The following is a 21,075-nucleotide window of genomic DNA, read 5'->3' as shown; positions in this document are numbered from 1 at the left end:
GTTGAGGACTTTGGGTATAGTACTGGAGCTATGTGCAAATTTTGGCGATTTTTTGTCCACGAGAAGTTAGACTTCAGTGGAAGATGGAGAATAATAATAATATAGGCAAATACAATAGGGTTCCGGCAGCTACGCTGCCTGGCCCCTAATAATAATAATAATATAGGCAAATACAATAGGGTTCCGGCAGCTACGCTGCCTGGCCCCTAAAAAGGCAAGAAGGGTTAATCACTGAGCGAATCTTGCAAGTTTGCACTACAGGGAAGCAATTGCTCAATTTCCCTGATATTGTGGCGTCACTGGCGTCAGTGATGTGTCTTATGAATCTCACATGTCTACCGCTAACTCAATATCAATATTCCCATTTGTTTATCCCGTCTATGGAAACGTATGTGCATTTGTACTTACGTGTGCCTGCCTATATTGATGATCAGGTGTTTCTCCACCTAAGGGCTGGCCAGACAGAACCATCAGAGACCATTGGGCTGAGCTGAGGAGAGAGCGACATGTTAGAGTGTATGTGTGCATATGTTTATGGTGCTCTTCTGTTAATACTCATGAGGGCATTCAACTGAACAAGACTCACAGAGCCTGTGGTGCTGTCCCAGGACTGCCCCTGGCCACGCCTGTCCCCGTCTTAGGGCCTCTTCCTGTCCCGCTCACCTGCTTCTTGCTCAGTTCAAACAAGAACTGGGAGGTTGGCAACTGAGAGCATGGGAGGGGAGAGAGGGAGAGAGAGAGAGAGAGTGGGTGGGTGACCCTCTCGTTGGCTGACATGCACACTCCACAGGACCACGTGCCAAAAGCCAAGATGGCTGCTATAACAAATCCTGCTAGCTAGCCTAGCTCCATTGTTGGGGCTTCTAGTATTCTGTTAACGTTAAAATCGGAAAAATGAATGCCTAAAAACAAACACATACTAACGGTGTCGTGGGTTAATGCGAAATCAATGAGTAAGCTAATTATCGCATTTTATTCCAAGCGATGAAACAGTACGAACGTGCAGGAGCTCGCGCGAGCCTGCTAGACTTGAGAAGACTCCACCATTGCCCGTAATTAGGAAACAATGGCCCACGACAACACTTCATAAAAGTTATAGTGTACACAACTGAAATATTCTCACGTTGCCAAGCCAACATTATAATTTAAGCTACAATTACACAAAAGTGAACGTTTTAACAATAATTGCGAGAGTAATTTTACGTAGGCTACTTAGCTAGCCATGATATCAACAGAAAAAGGCTAATCACGTTAGCTGGCTAGCTAGTTAGCTAACATTGGAAAGAGAGCATCTGCATATAGATAATCATTACAAAAGGGTAGCTTGCACATAACGTTGGTGTTTTATCTGGGACGATACCAAAATACATAGTATGTATGTATACATACTAATGTATACATTGAAATTGAGATACTTACAGGATCTGTGTTGTCGCGGGGACAAAGACAGCGTGTTGGTCTTTCTCAATCGTTTCTGTTTCAAACGGAGCGGAAGTTTCCAAGTGTGTCTTCTCCTTCGCTGGGTTTAGTGGCGGATCGCAAACAACTTTAATGTGCATACAGCCACCTACTGGCACAGAGTGTGTAACTTGTTTTTTGTCTAGTTCTATTTCGTGGAGCTCCGCCCCACAGGGCTAGCTCCTATTGGCTAGCGAAATCCAGCTAGCTACATTGACTGAAGAAAAAAACATACACGCACCTGTGTCCAACCAGGTCCGGTGCACCACTGTATAAGCGGGCTACGCCCGCACATCTGCTCCTTCGAAATTTTCAGCTCGCATTGCTACTGAAAGAAGATAAGAAGATGTCTACTCAGCGGACCCAAGCGGAGCTGGCGGCGTCCCTAGATGACCCCCTGCCGGCGCCGATTGATCCGCCGGATCGTTTCTGTGTCTGCGGCTCCCGCTACAGCGACGTGGGACACCACCTCTGCTTCCGCTGTCTGGGGCCGCAGCACGCCAGAGCGGGTCTGGCTCCGTCCCCCGCCTGCGAGATCTGCGCCCTCCTGGACCCCATGGAGAGGATGCTCCGGGCGCATTTCTTCGCTCCGCCGCCGCTGGAGACTGAAGGTCTGGTCCAGCTGGTCGGCGAGGACATCGGCGCGCCCCCGCAACAACCGGCGGCCCCGATTACCTCCCTCGCGCCTACGGATGATGAGGAAGAGCTCTCCGAGGCAGACGAGGGTCTCTCTGCGTCGGAAGCCACTACGGCTAGTGGCGCCTCCTTCCCGGGGCGGGGTTCCTTCGATCGCGACCTGCCCCGGCTGCTGGAGAGAGCCGCGCATCACCTCGGTATCTCCGTCCCGGAGGCTGCTGCGACTACGGGGCTCCCACTGTGGAGCTCCGTCTGCTACGGGCGTCCCTCTCAGCCTGCTCCTCGTCTCCTCCCGGCTATGCCTGACCTGGAGGCGTTCGTCGAGGCTGAATGGGAGCGGCCGTTGGCCATCAGAGGTCCGCTTCGCCAGTTCAGCAGAGCTACGAGGGTAACCGGCTGGACTGACGTAGCAGCTATCGGCTCTCCTCCTCTGGAACCCGACATTGCAGCGGTCCTGGTGCCTGGTTCCTCCGCCTGGGGCTCGGCCAGGAAGCCTCTCATGCCGGACGTCAAGGACAAGACAACCCTGTCCTTGGCCAACAAAGGTTTTTCTCTGGCCTCGCAGGCCGTGGCTGCCTCCTCCTCCATTGCTATGCTGGCCATTTACATCGGCCAGCTAGCTACGGAGCAAACCCCCCCCTCTATGGATGAAGACAGGAGAGCGGAGATGGCCGAAGCCGCCGGAGCCGTTGCTCAGCCTGTGAGAATCTCCGCCTCCTGTCTGGGTGGAGTGATGGCCACGTCGGTGGTGCAGCAGCGCCACCTATGGCTCTCCCTGACTCGTCTGCGCGAGGAAAACAAGGGTGTCCTCCTCAACTCACCGGTCAGTAGGGAGGGGTTGTTTGGGGCGGCTGTGTCTAACATCCTGGAGCAGTGTCACAGCCAGGAGCAGGACCGGCTCCTCCTCGCTCGCCACCTCGCTGCTCCGGGGGAGCGCAGTGTGCCGGCACTTCCGCGTGCTCCGGCTGATGCTGCCGCGACTGGGAGCAAGCGCCGGCGAACACACAAGGCTAAACAACCTGCCACGGGGTCCCGCCCCGCTACGGCCCATGGACCGGCTCGCCCGGGCTCCTGGACTGCGCACGCGGCTCCTCCCCCGCGACCTCCCCCTGCCTACCCCGCCCAGGGTGCCGGGACCGCACCGGCGTCTTCAAGCGCGCCCTCCGCCTCCGGCTTGGGGTAGGAAGAGGCGCACCTATTGACGGTGCGTGGAGATGCGTGACTGTGTTGTGCCCACACCACGCTCTGTTAAGAGCGGCGGTGAGCAAGTTTCCCTGTTCAATAAAGCAAACACGATGCAACGTTATCAAGCTGGTTGTAATGTGCAGTCCGCATCTCCTCCCTTTTCAACTACTGTAATGTTCTCGGCTGGAGCCGCTGGGTCTTCTGTGAAAGAGTCAGAATTGACCACGGCAGGTCTCGCCGCAGCTGGAAGACCGGCTCGAGCCGCGGAGTCTTTTCCTGCTAAAGCAGACGTGACTCACGCGGGGCTCGCCGGCTCAGCTGATGTGATGTATTCGGCTAGAGCCACCGGGTCTTCCGTGAAAAAGTCGGAATTGACCATGGCAGGTCTCGCCGCAGCTGGAAAACCGACTCGAGCCGCGGAGTCTTTTCCTGCAAAGAGAGCAGACGTGACGTGCGCAGCTCTCGCCGGTTCAGCGAATGTAATATATTCGGCTAGAGCCGCCGGGTCCTCTGTGAGAAAGTCAGATTTGACCACGGCAGGTCTCGCCGCCCCTGTTCTAAACAGACCGTTTGGGTTTTTAACAGAGGGGATGTGTGCGCCCAGGCCAAGTGCTATGGCTGTACTGCCCTGTTCGGAGTTTTCTCGGGACCGACCGCTGGCGGGGTTTAGCGGCGAAAAAGATGCGCTAGACCCCCAGACGGCGTTCGTTCATTCGGGCCGAGCGTTCGAGCCTCTCCCTGTGTGATCGACAGGTAGAGAGTTTTCACGCTCACCGGTCAGTGAGAATACTTCCATGTTTACTGCCTCGGCTGGCTATTTTCATGAGCAGCCGAGGCGTTGCTCCGTCAGTGTGTGATACCAACGCTCGGCCTTTAGCTAAAAGGAGCAGGCCTATGGTGTCTGATATCCACACTTCATCTCACAACGTGCACCAGTCGCATGGTTTTCGCCTAGCCGCTTTGTGTGATGTTGGCGCGAAATCACTGCCCGCCTCTCATGTCCCGTCTAGTCGGTCTGCGAAAGACGGCACCTTGACAGATCATGCAAATGAGAAGGCGGGGCTTCCCGCATTGCAACACTCCGCCGTTTTCTTTCAATGGGATGAGCAACGGCGGCTTGTTAGCAATGCGGACGGTGTCGGCTCACTTCCTCTTTTTGTGAATGAAGTGCTTCTTGACAGGAATGCCATTCATCCTCGCGCTGTTCAGGGACATGGAACTCCCAATGGGGATTTTTCATCTCCCTTTCGAGGGTGGCCCGCCTTGGGCCAGGACAGCAGAGTTTCTCAGCTGTCCGGTGGCGGTCAGGGCCAAATTGAACTATGGCAGGTTCCTCGATCTGTTCCCGCGATCTCCGGCACAACCTCTTTCCAACCGCTTCACAGTCTGGCAGGAGAGATGTCTCCTGGACAGCTGGTTGCAGCGTGTTCTACGGGAAGGGTATCTCATTCAGTTTTGTTGCCCCCCACCGCCCTTCACGGGCGTAGTGGAGACAGTGATACCGCGTCCCGCTCAGGCTGCCGCTCTGTCAGCAGAGATTGCAGAACTGATGGCGAAGGGAGCGGTAACTGTGGTCCCGTCAGACCAGAGGGACGAGGGATTTTATTCCCGCTACTTCCTCGTGCCAAAGAAGACGGGGGGCGTGAGGCCAATTTTGGACCTCCGCCTTTTCAACAAAACGGTGGCGAATCTGAAGTTCTATATGCTTACGGTGCGACAATGCTGGAGGCATTCCTTCCCGGCGATTTTTGCACCAGCATAGACCTCAAGGACGCTTACTTCCACATACCGATAGCTCATCGGCATCGGAAGTTTTTGCGTTTCGCCTACCTGGGTGTGGCATACGAATATACCAGACTCCCGTTTGGATATGCGCTCGCCCACAGAACCTTCTCCAATTGTGTGGAGGCGGCGTTGAGGCCACTGCGCCGGCAGGGCATCAGGATCCTGGCGTACCTGGACGACCTGCTGGTACTGGCTCCGTCGCCTTTGTTGGCTCTGATGCATACCGCCAATGTGGTGCGGCATCTCACCGACCTGGGGTTTGCAATCAACTGGGAGAAGAGTGCTCTGTGGCCGGCCCGTCAGATTGTTTACCTAGGTATCAATCTGGACACGAGCGCCATGAGAGCACGGCTATCCGATTCAAGGAGGGAAGCACTGGAGAAGAGTCTCAGTGTTTGCCGTCCTTCTCGAAAGATCGCGGTTCTGTCGATCATGCGCCTTCTGGGTCTCATGGCAGCCGCCCATGTGGTAGTGTCACTGGGCCTTCTTCACATGAGGTGCGTGCAGAGATGGTTCGCGCGGCTTCGTCTGGACCCTGTGAGGCACAGACGGCGCCTTGTGCGGATGCCGGGGTCGTTGTCAGCAGACCTCGACTATTGGAGGGACCGGCGCGTAATAGCGCACCGTGTTCCAATAGGCAGGGTGTCGGCTCACGTCGCTGTCTTCACAGACGCGTCTCTAAGCGGCTGGGGTGGTACATGTCTGTCCCAGGCCGTAGGTGGTTTGTGGGCCGTCGGAGAACGGCGCCACATCAACCTCCTGGAGTTGAAGACGGTGCTACTGGCATTGCGCCACTTTGTACACCTGGTACAGGGGCGCGATGTGCTGGTGCGGTCAGACAACCAGACCACAGTAGCTTACATCAACCGACAAGGGGGAGTCCGCTCGCCAGCGCTTCACCGTCTGGCGGTAACGCTGTGGCGATGGGCTCATGTCAATCTCCGGTCACTGACAGTGCGGCACATTGCCGGCCGTCTGAACGTCGGGGCGGACCTGATGTCTCGGGGCGGGCCTCACCCGGACGAGTGGAGCCTACATCCTCAGATAGTGGCTCAGCTCTGGACCCGGTTCGGCAGAGCAGGGGTGGATCTCTTTGCTTCGAGAGAGAACACGAAGTGTGCCCTCTGGTTCTCTCTGAGACAGCAGGACCAGCCTCCGCTGGGCGTGGATGCGTTCGTGCATGCCCCCTGGCCGGGGGCGCTGCTGTATGCTTTCCCGCCGATGGGGCTGATTTTACCATTGTTGGCCAGGGTGCGGTCAGAGGGTGCATCGGTAATACTGATAGCGCCGGACCGCCACTGGGCGAGATGGTATGCAGAAGTGATGGCCATGACTACTGTAGAACCGTGGCACATCCCTCATTGGCCGAACGCTCTGTCCCAGGCGGAGGGCTCAATTTGCGCACCTCCAGTCTTGGGACGGCCGCTGGTGGCCTGGCTCTTGAACGGCGGAGATTGTCTGATAGGGGACTCTCTCCGGCCGTGATCTGTACAATTCAGAGCGCGCGCGTGGCTTCCACTGCCTTGGTTTACTCTGGCAAATGGGCTGCTTTTGCGCGTTGGTGTGAGGAAAGGGACTTCGCTTCCGAGTCATGCTCGGTCGAGGCGATTTTGGAATTCCTTCAGCACCTGATGGATCATGGTGGCGGTTTGGCAGCATCCACTATCAAGGTGTATGCGTGTGCTATTTCCGCATGCCATGAGGGGTTCGCCAAAACTACGGTTTTCGGGCATCCCCTGGTTAAACGCTTCCTGGCCGGCAGGCGCCGTCTTCGCCCTGTGCGTAAGGCTGCGGTGCCGCCTTGGGATTTGCTCTTGGTTCTGGATGCGCTATGTAAAGCGCCGTTCGAACCAATGGAGCGGATATCTCTCAAGTGGCTATCGATTAAGACCGCGCTGCTCCTTGCTCTGACGTCGGGCAAGCGGGTCAGTGATCTGAGGGCGTTGACAGTTTTTCTCATCACGGGTGATGGGAGCAAAGCTGTGTTGCGCACGGATCCATCTTTCGTTCCGAAGGTGGTCCGGGGCGCCTATAGAGCACAGGATTTGGAGCTGGGAGCCTTCTATCCTCCACCTCATGCGAGCGAGGAAGAGGCCCGCCTGCATTTGTTGTGTCCTGTGCGTGCGTTGAGGTGTTACGTCCAGCGCACAGCTGCGGTCCGCACTGCCCCCCAGTTGTTGGTTTGCTACGGCCCAGGGAAGGTGGGTTCTCCGTTGTCGAAACAGCGTCCCTCCCATTGGATCTGTGAGGGCATCGCCCAGTCTTACGTGACTGCGGGTCGTCCTCTGCCTGGTGCTGTTCGGGCACACTCCACAAGGGGTGTGGCCACGTCAGTTGCCCTGTTCAATGGTGTGTCAGTGGAGGACATCTGTGCGGCGGCGACTTGGTCGTCCCCGTCTCCTTTTGTCCGTTATTACCTTTTATCCATGTCCTCTGTCTCTGTGGCGTCATCTGTGCTAAACACAGCCGCCGGTGCGAGCCAGCGTTAGACAGGATTTTTCATGTAGGTGTTCGGCTCGAGTCGCCGGGTCTTCTGTGAAAGAGTCAGAATTGGCCACGGCAGGTCTCGCCGCTACTGGAGAACCGGTTTGAGCCGCGGGGTCTTTTCCTGCTAGGAAAGCAGACGTGACTCACTCAGGTCTCACCGGTTCAGCTAAGGTAGGAGCAGGCCCGTCTAGTGACGTTCCGCTCCTGTTTATGAGTGAGGCTGGGACGGGCTTGTTACGGAGTAACCGCTTTGGTCCAGCTCTCGCCCCATGTACCTCTCCTTGCCCTCGGCTGTGATAGACTGAGTGTGGCGGGGTGGGGCCAGTGCTTGGGTCGGATCAACTGTTAGTATGGTCTCGCCTTGGAGCCCTGGCTTGTGTCCTGACTGGTTTTTCCCTTACTGGGGCCAGCAAGAGTGTATGGTGCGGTCGTGTAGCTCCGCTTATGCCAATAGGAGCTAGCCCTGTGGGGCGGAGCTCCACGAAATAGAACGATGTTTACGTATTGTAACCCTAGTTCTATGAGTGGAGCGGAGCCCCACAGGGAACAGACTTGCTGACCCCGCAGTCTGCTCGCTGAAAATTCCGGTTAGGAGCAGATGTGCGGGCGTAGCCCGCTTATACAGTGGTGCACCGGACCTGGTTGGACACAGGTGCGTGTATGTTTTTTTCTTCAGTCAATGTAGCTAGCTGGGTTTCACTAGCCAATAGGAGCTAGCCCTGTGGGGCTCCGCTCCACTCATAGAACTAGGGTTACAATACGTAACCATCGTTCTTCAATTGTGTCACTTAAGAAAGTAGCCCAATGCCTTGCATTCTACGTTCACTGCTCAGCGTTCATTGCTCACATTTAGGTTGCAAAATTAGGAGTTTATTCATAGGCATATTTTTTATCATTATTTTTATTAGGCCTAGACTGCAAATCTTTAGTGTTAATATTAACTGTAAATGAGAAATTACACACAAAACAGACATGCAGGATTTCTCCTCATTATTACAATTCTGTAACTGTATGACTTCAAAATTTATATTAAAACCTAAGTAATTTACAAATGTTCTGACCCACTGTGACACATTTCCAATAAAGTCAGATTGGGACTGTGATGTAACCACATTGTCACGTTATTTAATTACATCGTAGTTACGGATTTAATCAGCAGTGGCGGCTACGTTCCCTTACAGTGTCCTTGAGGACGGCTATTTTGGTTATTTTGCGACTGAAAAGGCAAGTGTCAGCTAGGTGTCAGCTAGGTCCGCTGCTGGTACCGTCGCAAAGTTACCACAATTACACCAATGTGTCCCGTCAGTTTTACGTACTGTGTTAGTAGGGCAGTAGCACAGTACGTGTGTTACGTTAGCAAGTGAGACAATAATGAGGCTGTCATAGTGAGATGGGGATAGGTAGGACGGTGTGGGTGCGTGCTGTGTTTAGAGAAAATCACGAAATCTACAACAGCAAAAGTTGACTGCTTATTAGCTACAGCCATAATTGCTAGCTTAGCTCATAAATTGAGTACCCAGTACTATGTATGGCATGGCTTTAACCCCCTCTTTTCTTGAATACTGTAGGTCCAGCAGATGCAAAAATGAAAAGGAAGGAGAAAAGTGGTGGCATAGCCAGCTTTTTTCAACCCAAAAAAACAAAGACAGGAGCGGAGTCAGACAAAGGCGAAGAGCAGAGTAAGGGACAGGAGAACGGTCAAGGAAGAGAAGAGAAAAGCATGAATAAGGGAGGAATGAGCCGTGAAGAACTGAGTGATGACTGTGAAGAACAAAACACCAGAGACCGAGACAGAGCCATTGAGAGAGAGAGAGAAGAAAGTGACTCAGAAAGAGGGGGAGAGCAGAACAGTGATGAAGAGAGGGACAATGATGGACAGACCGACAGGAGCAGTGGCACTCAGATCCATACTACAAGTCCAGCTGGACCTCATGGTACAGTATATTAGTTCACTGTTAACAGATTTCTATATAACATGGCTTTCATGTTCTCGGATATTGGCTAGTGTAGCCTGTGGTGTTGGTTCTTACTGTAGTCTACATGTTCAGAATTGTGCATGGTTTAGGCTGATTTAGTTAATGCAAGGTGCTTCACACTAGGCTGTGAGTGGCGGATGGGATTTGAGTAGGACAGTTGAATTGTTTAGTAAGTACTTATACAGTAGTAAATGAATTTCCCTAATTGCTTCTTTTCTCTCATTTTAGAAGTATCGAAATATAAAACTGATGGACCGATGCAGCCACATCTGAACGCCTTTCCACAAACCTTATGGGGAGGGGCAAGAAGATCTTTCCACAGTGAGTGGTATAAAGAGCATCCCTGGCTGGAATATTCTCAATCCAAGGATGCAGCACACTGCTTTGTATGCAGACATTTTGCCTCTTCAAATGCCCCTAAGAGTATTTACGCATCTGAAAATGGATATTCCAATTGGAAAAAGGCCACTTTTAGGGATAGTGGGTTTAATGTACATGCTAAGTCAGAGACACGTGAATGCAATGATTTCATGGGGTGAATACAAAATAATGGCTGAAAACAACACATCTGTCCTGGGAATGATGGGAGCTGAAAATCATTTCTATTAAAAACTGTACAACTGTAATTGTTCTAAGGTTTTATTGCATGCAAGGACTGGGTTAAGTGCTCGATAAGGTGATTTTACATTCTTATTATGTGATTCATATTGTAAAAGTCACTAGAGAATGCAGATAACCTCTGCCCCCCTGCTGGAACCTCTTGCCACCCTTTTACCACCCCAGGTAAAACTTTCTAGAACCGCCACTGGCACTCATCATATCTGTATGGTCATGGCAATTCAAATAGGGTCACACAAATATTTCTCACTTGCGATTGACTACCATATCTTACATATTTTTTTCAGAAATAAAAGATCCCATGGGACAGCAGTCACTCCTTCAGCGTCATCACAGTTTCAGACCAATGGGATACCGGAAGCTTAGCAGGAGCGTAAACAGCGGAAGATTCAAGTCGAACATGGCAGCGGAAAAGGTTCCTCACAAAAGCGACAAAGAAACAAACAGAAGGTACATTTGTGTGGCTATTTCAACAAATCAGTTGATAATTAATGTGACCTGACATGTATCATTAAGTTTTATAATTGTTAGCTTGACAATATTAACGTTAGTTATATATGCTAGCTAGCCAGGCATAGCTATGCATGCTAACATTAGTGAACACCCTATTCGATGTTCTATTATACATCCATGTGAACACCTAACTAGCAAGATATGCTACCTAGCTATCTAGCTCTTGTCCGAGGAAATGCTAGCTGATCTATGCATCGTTTCCACTGATTTGACGGCTTCGCAGAACCCTAGCTAACTTAGTTTAGTCCAATAACATTCGGCATCCGTTATTATTATTTTTGAATAGGACTAGACTAACTTAACTAGCCAACTTGCTCTATTCTGCAGCCACTAGCTAGCTAACTGTTACCTGAAACCTAGGTTAGCTAGCTAACTAACAATTTAATGTTTTGTGTTCTATTTTTGCCTAAATTGCCTCTGTATTGAATGTCCTGTCTGTCTGGTACCTTGTGTTGTATTGTCACTGTTTGTCTTGATTAGGTCTTTCTTGAGAATGAGACTCTTTTCACAACGAGGTTACCTGTCTAAATACAGGTTAAATGAAGATACAGGCTAGCTAAGTTGTCCCTCTACCCTTCTCCATTATCTCCTCCATCTCCCTGTCCATCTCCTCCTTCTCCCCTCCTGTCCATCTCCTCCGCCCTCACCCCATCCATCTCCCCTTCTCTGTCGCTCTCCTATCTGTCCCTCGCTCCCCCTCCAGAGGCACGGTGTTCAGTGTAGTTATCAGCCAGGAGCCTGCACCATCCAGCCAGCCGGTCATCTTCAACCCTGACTTCTTTGTGGAGCGCCTGAGGCACGAGAGGCCCCAGGCCTTCACGGAGCTGGTGCTTAGCAACATCACACGTCTGATCGACCTCCCGGGGGACGAGTTCGCCCAGCTCACAGGAGAGGCGGAGCCCAGACTGCCCTTGCACGCCGGCGGCTTCCTACGCTCACTTAACTTCCTGAAACGCAAAGGTCAGCCACTACCTTCTGATAGTGTTCCTGGTGAGGGGGTGTGAAAGAGCCAGTGCTTAGGAGATAGTGTTAAAACCTGAGCTGATGTAAAGATGGGTTTAGTTACGAGGGGATTAATTACAGATGGAGAGGGAGGTGTTAGGGGGGTGGGGCGGGGTTGTTTCAGTGGGCTCATTACTTTCTGAGAAAATTGCAATATTGCAAAGGAAAATATTTTTAACACTGAAATTCTAGCAGTGTCAGTCATCTTGTTCTTGTATGACATTTGACTTGAATTTTAATCAAATATGTAAGTCATGAAAACATTTGCATAAATACATATTACATACATACAAAAGACAATATAGAGAAAAGTGTCTGTTTCTGTTCCATTAGTCCCCCAATCACATATCATCATATAACATATGTATCTTATTTATACAAGACAATATTATTCATTGTCTATTTGCATGGAAATTATTTTTGTGCTGCCAGCAATACATTGAACATTGGGTTGTATTAAAATAGTTTTCTTAAAAGACGGACCTTTGGATTATTGGCAGAAAAAAAAGTGGACCTTTAGGATTTGTATTTGAGTACCTCTGTTGTAGACTAATACTATGTACATTTTTTAGTTGTGCCGTAGCCACCCCACTTTCACACATAGTGTACAAGTTACCGGACAAGGTTCGATATCTATATTAAGAAAACATGACACATTTTCAGTAATATCCGACTAGAAGTGCTTAACAAGAGGACAGTACCACAACAAGTGTATCAGCATACCCTCTACATCACAACCATGCCAGCACAATTTGGATAAGGTGGAGGAAAAATGGATTCTCAGATGCATCGCGATCATAATTGGAAATTTAAAAAAAAAAAAAAAAAAAAGGCCCACGTTGAAATTCCTTGTGGCTTGATGGTGAAACAAAAATTACGTAACGGACGTAAAACAAACATGAGCACTGAGTTTTGCTGAAGTTGGCTGAGAAAGAGATCCGACCAGCATCCACTAAGCGAATGTACAGTATGGAGGCAAGGGGAAAATAACCTGGACGAGAGCCACACAGTATGCAAGTTGTGTCGAGCTCAAATGAAATACTCTGGGAACATAACAAACACGAGACACCAATAAAAAATGCAGATGCATCGATTATCGTTTTATAATCTCATCGTTACCCTCTGAATCAGAATCGAATCTTGAGGTGCCTAGAGATTCCTACCCCTGGTGCAGGGTGTATAGTAGGTCTTTATTTCCTAAATCTTATAACTGACACAGTTTGATGTTTTTTTGAAGTGCTTTTTATGAGGTGCTTGCTTTTTTTTTCTCAGAGAAAGGAGTGGTGTTTGGTGCACCCCTGACTGAGGAAGGAATAGCACAGGTCTACCAGCTCATCGAGTACCTCAGCAAGAGTGAGTTGACCCGGCTTACGATATATCTTTACTCCCGTAATACCTATAAGAAGTTCTTATTAAGAACATTAGGCCTTCATCATTCGTAATTAACCCTGTCATAACCATCTAATGTTATTCATGCTTACCCTGTCTCTCTGAAGGTGTGTTTTCTTAGCTGTTTTGTAACTTAGTTGAGAGAGAATGAGCTCATGGTCTATTTCTAGCTGGGGATGATGTCGTCTCCTGAAAGTGGACACTGGGAGAGAACGGGCCAAGTCAATAATTGATTGCAAAGCACTTTCCTCTTTCTCTCTCTCTTTTCACTTTGTCGGCCTCCATCTTCCTCCATCTTTTTCTCTCGGCCATATCTCCTCCCCATGCTTTTTTGTGCCTGTTGCTCCCTCCCTCCATCCTCTCTCTCTCTCTGTACTTAGCTCTCTCCTCGACTGTCCGTAACCCCCCCCTCTCTCTCCTTAGACCTCCATGTGGAGGGCCTGTTCCGTGTCCCGGGTCACAGCCTGCGGCAAGCAGCCCTGAGGGACATGCTGAACGCTGGGGCGGAGATGGAGAGGGGACACCTGAGTGCGGTGGAGATGGAGAGGGGACACCTGAGTGGGGTGGAGATGGAGAGGGGACACCTGAGTGGGGTGGAGATGGAGAGGGGACACCTGAGTGGGGTGGAGATGGAGAGGGGACCCTCGAGGCCCAACCAGCTCGGACCGGAGGACCAGGGACCCCAGGGAGACTCTGTGAGCACGAGACCCGGCAGCAGCCCCTCGGACCCGACGCACGACAGCCTGGCCTCGTCTGAGTGGTGCGGCTTCTGCAGGAAGAACGGGGAAGCGGCGGGGATCTACCGGTCCCACCGGCTGAGGGCGAGGGACGGGAGGCTGGTCTGTCCCATCCTGAGGAGCTACACCTGTCCCATATGTGACGAGACTGGGGACAAAGCCCACACGCGCCGCTACTGTCCCCTGCGCGCAGAGTTATGGAGACGCCTGCTGGAGGACTGTAAGAGACATTAATAACAATGACTTGTAAATATTTATGAGAGGATACAGCAAAAATGTTGTAGTTCTGCGCTGTTGAAAAGCTTGGCATAAGGTTTGACGCCAATTTGTTCGGTTTAAAAAAAAAATAAACATATATTTTTTACATGGCCTATTTAAATGTTGTTTTCGTCTATTTTATATTTGTGGTCTTATTCCTCTCACCCTTCTGAATCAGTTTTCAGGGGGCGCAATGTGTAGTTGAGCTAGCCTCACCAACTGAAGGTCCAGAAACAGTCTCCTGTACTGTAGGTCTACGTGTTCTGGATGGACTGTCCGGTTCTGGATGGACTGTCCGGGTGCTTTGGATGTAGTAGAACAGCTCTCACCCCACACATATGATAAACGTACCACCAATGTACAAACTTACAATGTATGATAAACGTACAGTTATGAAATCGAACCATGGACTCCTGAACCCACTTCACCCTCATATTGAGGGGGCATTATCTGTAGTTTAACCAGCCTCACTAACAGAACCTTTCTCTACTGTATTTGGGACAGAAAGTGCTCTTTTCACAGTTCTCACCTATGTGAAGTGTATTGTGACACTGAAAAGCACTTGGGATTGATTGAGTGATTGTTTGAACACTGTTCTTGTCTTATGACGTTGCCCAATTGGTAACGAACTATATGTATTTTAACATTATTTCAAAATCAATCAATGAATCGGTCTGATCATGAAGGTGCCAGTGCAATTGTGTGGCGTTGCTAGGCAGTTTTGGGGTGAGGAGGTCAGGAGAGCGTTGCTAGGCAGTTTTGGGGTGAGCAGGTCAGGAGAGCGTTGCTAGGCAGTTTGGGGTGAGCAGGTCAGGAGAGCGTTGCTAGGCAGTTTGGGGTGAGCAGGTCAGGAGAGCGTTGCTAGGCAGTTTTGGGGTGAGGAGGTCAGGAGAGCGTTGCTAGGCAGTTTTGGGGTGAGCAGGTCAGGAGAGCGTTGCTAGGCAGTTTTGGGGTGAGCAGGTCAGGAGAGCGTTGCTAGGCAGTTTTGGGGTGAGCAGGTCAGGAGAGCGTTGCTAGGCAGTTTTGGGGTGAGGAGGTCAGGAGAGCGTTGCTAGGCAGTTTTGGGGTGAGCAGGTCAGGAGAGCGTTGCTAGGCAGTTTTGGGGTGAGCAGGTCAGGAGAGCGTTGCTAGGCAGTTTTGGGGTGAGCAGGTCAGGAGAGCGTTGCTAGGCAGTTTTGGGGTGAGCAGGTCAGGAGACGAGAGAACTGACGCTGTATTACCTTCAAATGAACTTTGAGCAAAGCCCCTTTTAACCGCTCCCTCGTTCTGCCGCTTCTGATGCACTCTGCCTGACATCTGGGTGTCCAAAACCACAACAGCATTCACTTATACATTCCATAATTCCATGTAATCCAAATCCAATCCAAATCCAGCCATCAGATTGCATGCACAAATAAATCCATGTCGATTTATATTTATTACAAATCTGAAATTGCAATCATTAAAGTGTTATTTTATAGGCTAACCTTCTATTAAAGCTATATAAGCACAGTGGATGCTTAGGCCAATGCTTTTTGTTGTGCAATTACTATGCGTGTTGTTCTTTTTCCTGCCAATATTTTCCTTTTAAACCTTCCTTAAAGTCCATTCTCACTGAGCGCGAATATTCGCGCGGAAAAGTATAAAAGCTGATTTCATGGGTTCTAATGGAAGTTTGCACACCGGGGCGGAACTTTTGTGCGGTGAAAAAATCCTCCGCCCAGACTTTGACCCCTGCGGAATTCGCCGGCGAAACTACACACAGCTGGACCAATGAAATGGTTTGTTTATAGTGACGTCAGGCACTCGGGACAATATGGGAGAAATGCAGATTAATATAGTTTCACAGCATCCCGTCCTATATGACAAAAGACGGGATGATTTCATGAACAATGAATTAAAAGACAACGTCTGGCAGTCCATTGTCCTGCTTGGTGGCTTCGGTGAGAGTGGTAAGTGCTAAAGAAAGTTAATGTTGAAGCTTGTAAAACGTTAGCTCGCTAGCTAAGTTAATGTTAGCTTGGCATCAGGGTAGCTAACGTTACGTTACTGAGTACTCGGTACCGTTTGCTTGACTACTAGGGCTGGGACGACGCGTCGACGTAGTCGACGTAATCGACTACGTCAATACGTCGACTTGCGTAGTGTGCGTCGATGCGTCGCAAATAAACAACATGGCTGCGACCAGTGGAAACATGGAGGTCCCCGGAGTAGAGCCGGCAGCTAAAAAACCTCGCCCACGATCGTCCAAAGTGTGGGAGTACTTTAGACAAAAACCGAACAATGTTGTGCTCTGTAAACTGTGCAAAATTGAAATGGCTTATCACAGCAGTACATCTGCAATGAACGAGCACTTGAAGCGGAAGCATCCCGGAGCTCTGTGTGAAGACAGCCGCAAGATAGCACCGTAAGTCACCGCGTTGTATTTCTGTTCACTTTTCCGGCCGTGTAGGAGTGAAAAATGGATAGCTACTAGCTAATGTTACACAAGCAATGTAGCTCACCACAGTGTGTATGTCTTCTGGTGTTAGTAACGTTAGCTATGGAGCTGGCTAGCTACGGTAGCCTATTGTCACTGTGGTGCTCGCACCTAAATGGCTACGTTAGCATCAATTTAGCTAATCATAACACAGCAGCGAGAGTAACGTTAGCTAGCCATGTAGCTACTAGCTAGCTATGTGTTGTGGTGATGGACATACTTCTAAATGGCCATGTTGGCATTCAAGTTGGCTCAACATAGCAGTGAGGTGGAGATTAAGGGGCCTACACATGATAAGAAATGTGTGCTTTGCGCGAGGTAGGGCGCAGAGCGTTTTGTTTACAAGCACATGTTGCTAGGCAACAGGGAAGCTACCGGAGCTTTTGAAGAACGGTGCTAAAATCTCCCAAAACAGGTTATTTGGATAAACTGACCACATATTGGGAATCTACATGGTTACTTTCTCGCCTGAGAAAACATTAAAACTAGTCTCATTTTTAAATATGCCACTATTAGCATTAGCTATTTAATTAACTAATGTGCTTAATATTTTCAGGAGGCAAAGCAGTGTGGAGGACTTTTTCCACAAAAAGAACACAACTCCATGCACACCCCAGATGGCTGCTCAGCTTTCTAACTGCATCTTACAGATGATCGTCAAGGACATGAGACCTGTTGCTATTGTGGAGGGTCAAGGCTTCCGTGAGATGATCAACACATTTCACCCAGGGTATACACTTCCCTCCAGGCACCACTTCACAAATTTGATGGAGAAGAAATACGAGGCTACTCTAGAGAGAGTGAAATCTGAAATAAAAAATAAAAAAATCACACTCACCACAGATGCTTGGACAAGTATTGCCACAGAGGCGTACTTAGGAGTCACCTGCCACTTTATCTCTGAAGACTGGGAGCTGACTTCATACAGTCTGACCACGATGCCGCTTGAGGAGCGCCACACAGCGGAAAACATTGCTGGCTGGATGGAAGAGGCAGCAGAGAGGTTTGGTTACTCTCTCAGTGATGATGTCCTGGCTGTTGTACATGATAATGCTGCCAATGTGGTGGCAGCTCTCAGGATCCTGGAAGAGAGGCATGGAGTTGCTTCACATCGATGTGCTGGCCATACAATCCAGCTGGTGGTCAACCACGCCCTGAAGAAGGACCCCCAGATAAGCAAGGCACTGGGGGCTGCAAGATGCCTGGTAGAACACTTCAAGCGGAGTGAGCTCGCCAGCAGCAAGCTCAAAAACAAGCAAAAGCAATGGGGCACAGCTGAACATAAGTTGATCCAGGATGTGTCTGTAAGATGGAACAGTTCTTACTACATGGTGAGTCGCCTCTTGGAGCAGCGGTGGCCGGTGACCGCAACCCTTTCAGACCCAGAGGTCACACAGCGAGGAAAGCACTACCTGGACCTGAAAAGTGACCAGTGGACCCTACTGGAGGAACTGGAGCAAGTTCTCAAGCCCTTTGAGCAAGCCACTGTCTTCCTGAGTGGAGAGGCTTATGTCACAGTCTCTGCTCTACCTCCACTGGTAAAGGGCCTCCTGAAGTCCACACAAAAAACATCCTTCGAGTCTGCTCCCATCAACTCTTTCCAAACAGCTGCAGCAAAGGAGATAGCTTCAAGGTGGAAGGACGAGGCCACATTCAGAGAAGATGGTCAAAATGTGTGTGTCATCGCTGCTGCCCTTGACCCCAGGTTCCGCAAGCTAAAGTTCCTGTCGTCAGATGATATCCTAAAAGTGCAAGTCAAACTTCAGACTCTTGCACTTCAAGCCAAAATAAGAGAGAATGAACAGCTTCAACAGGCAAGTGTGGGGCAGGATGGCTCAGCCAGTGCCCAGCCAGAAGCTTCAAAGAAGAGGCCAGTGTCTGTGCTGGACGCATTGCTAGGCTCAGACTCAGAGGAGCAGCACAGCAATGAGGAAGACAATGCCCAAGAAAGAGACAGCGAGGACACGGAAATTGTGAGGAATGAGGTGTTAGTTTATTTTGGAGAACAAAGCGTTTCAAGGGATAAGAGCCCCCTACACTGGTGGAAGGAAAACGAAGCACGGTTCCCCTCCCTGGCTATGCTGGCCAAGTCCTACCTGTCTGTCCCTGCAACGTCCACTCCGTCTGAAAGGCTCTTTTCAGCTGCTGGGAACATCGTTTCAAAAAAAAGAGCAAGCCTGACCTCTAAGCATGTGGACATGCTCACATTCCTCCACAGTAATGCCTAAGGTGGAGGGGGGAGAAGGGAGAGAGGGGGGGAGAGAGCGAAGGGGGGAGGGCGAGAGAGAGAAGGGGGGAGGGGGAGAGAGGGGAGCGCACGAGAGGGGGAGGGGGAGAGAGGAGCGCAGGAGAGAAGGGGGAGAGGGAGCGAGGGGGAGAGAGGAGCGCAGGAGAGAGGAGGAGGCAGGAGGAGAGAGAAGGGGAGAGGGGAGGAGACGAGGGAGAGAGGGGAGAGAGGAGCGTGGGAGAGAGAGGAGTGTGGGAGAGAGGTGCGCAGGGGAGAGGGAGAGAGAAGAGGAGGCAGGAGGAGAGAGAGAAGGGGAGAGAGGGGGAGAGAGGAGTGAGGGGGAGGGGGAGAGAGGAGCGCAGGAGAGAGAAGAGGAGGCAGGAGGAGAGAGAGAAGGGGACGGGGGGAGAGAGGAGGGGGGGGAGAGAGAGGAGCGTGGGAGGGGAAAAGCAGAGAGAGGGGGAGAATGTTATATTGTTACTGAGATCGTTATTGTTACTGAGAGTATAGTTACGGTATTCCGGTTAGAATTGCACTCGAATTGCACTAATTAGAGGATTTTATGTTGGTATTTATTTTGGTATTCCTCCTGAAAATTACTTGAACTTGCCTACTGCATTACTTGCACTTTTCCTTTTATTTGAAGTTAACTTTTATATTTTATAATATTATATTTTATGTTGGACTGTAAGACAGAGAGGATTTTTTTTGTTGTGGAATATTGCCCTGCAGTGCAGAAGCCTAATTTATATATTTGTACAAGAATAATTGAATAAAATACTGAAATGTTAATAAGAAGTTTTTGACATTTATTTGGGGAAAATTAAGTGATATATTAATCGAACAGTAAAAAAATAATCGTTAGAATAATCGTTAAATTAGTCGTTAGATTAATCGACTAATCGAAAAAATAATCGCTAGATTAATCGTTAGAAAAATAGTCGTTAGGGACAGCCCTATTGACTACCAATACATTTGATTTTGTCAGATCCACATTAGTTGATGCTCGTTGTACACATTCATAATTCTTTATTGGGGGTCCACGTTCCATACCAGCGTTGTTCAGCCTATCACTGTTGGGTAGATAGCTACTAGCTCCCTTGACAACTACCTCCATTGACAAGACGTGGGCGTGGCGTGCCCAGTAATCAAAACAAATTGTATTTTTATAGCGCAGGTCCTACACAAAGGGAAGTCAATGTCCTTTCATGTATATATTATGTGTCTTTACAGTAAGACACATAATATATACATAAATGTCTGTCAGTGCCATACAGGCTCACTTGATCAGACAGGAGCACGACAGGCCTGCGGGGACTAAAATCTATGCTATAACAGTTAGATACATATATATATATATGACTGTCATTGTTGAAGGCTACTACTTTATATCTACAAAATTGTCTGTCTCTCAGTAAAAGCTGCATGTTTCAACATAAATATGTAGTCCTTCTTGATACTGTAATCACACATTATTATTGTTTTCTTCTAGTGGAAATAGTCAAGAATAGGTGGAAGAACCTCCGCGACACCTACATAAAGGAAAGAAGATTGAGCAACGATACCAAAAGTGGCCAGGCAGGGGGAAAGGCCAAAAAAAAAAGGAAATTTATGGATGCGATGTCATTCATAGAGCCGACATTGGCCGACAGGAGGTAAAGTGATGATGACGGAGCACAACCATTACATACTACTGTTTTTGATGATTATCTTAATGGAAGACTTAAAATGATCACTGCATGGTTTGATTTAAAGTTGCATTTTACAACAGGACTGACAGTAATATTGAGGAGAGAGAGGGAGATGAGCACACACAGCCAGATGAGGACAGTGAGAGTGGGGAGCAGGCAGCCGATATCCGCAGCCAGGCAGGAGATGCATCAGCTGCACCACAGAGGAGGGCCAAACCCAGGCAAGGTGAATTCCTAGAGCAGTACCTTAGGCGGAAGGAAGATAGGCAGCTGGCCAGGGAAAGTCAGGCCCAGGAAGACCAGGATGGGGTGCAGAGCTTTCTTCTGGGTTTGGCACCCCAGATTAGAAGGCTTGCCCCAGAGGGACAGTCCTTGGTGAGGCTAAAAATCACTCAGCTCCTACATGAGGCAGAATATGGTGCTGCGTACCAGCCAACGCCACAGCACCACCCTACACCACAGCATCACCTGACACCATGGTGACTTGCATATTCAGAGTTGAAGTTTATAACATCAATATAACTCCATATTTCTCCACCCCGACCCTTTTGTTTCTTTGTGGCTTTTCTGTTTTGCACCTTACAACACGCTACACTCACACACTAGTCATACACCCACACTACACTAATACTGATTACTGATGAACACACCTCAT

The 21,075-nt window shown here is 49.6% G+C and overlaps 1 protein-coding gene across 1 annotated transcript; it reads left to right on the top strand.

The window, feature by feature from the left end:
- Positions 1–16,197: 16,197 nt before the first annotated feature.
- LOC311328355 (E3 SUMO-protein ligase ZBED1-like) lies at positions 16,198–18,730 on the top strand (the record flags this gene model as incomplete). The annotated part of the gene is made up of 2 exons (XM_084462337.1): positions 16,198–16,430; positions 17,059–18,730. The coding sequence occupies 2 exons, from the start codon at positions 16,198–16,200 to the stop codon at positions 18,728–18,730; spliced, it is 1,905 nt and encodes a 634-aa protein (XP_084318463.1).
- Between the last annotated feature and the right edge of the window lie 2,345 nt (positions 18,731–21,075).

This window comes from Borostomias antarcticus (assembly GCF_949987555.1).
Source record: "Borostomias antarcticus genome assembly, contig: scaffold_76, whole genome shotgun sequence".
Taxonomy (NCBI): Eukaryota; Metazoa; Chordata; class Actinopteri; order Stomiiformes; family Stomiidae; genus Borostomias; species Borostomias antarcticus.
Note: the sequence above shows the minus strand (reverse complement) of the source record. Positions and strands in the feature narration are given on the sequence as shown.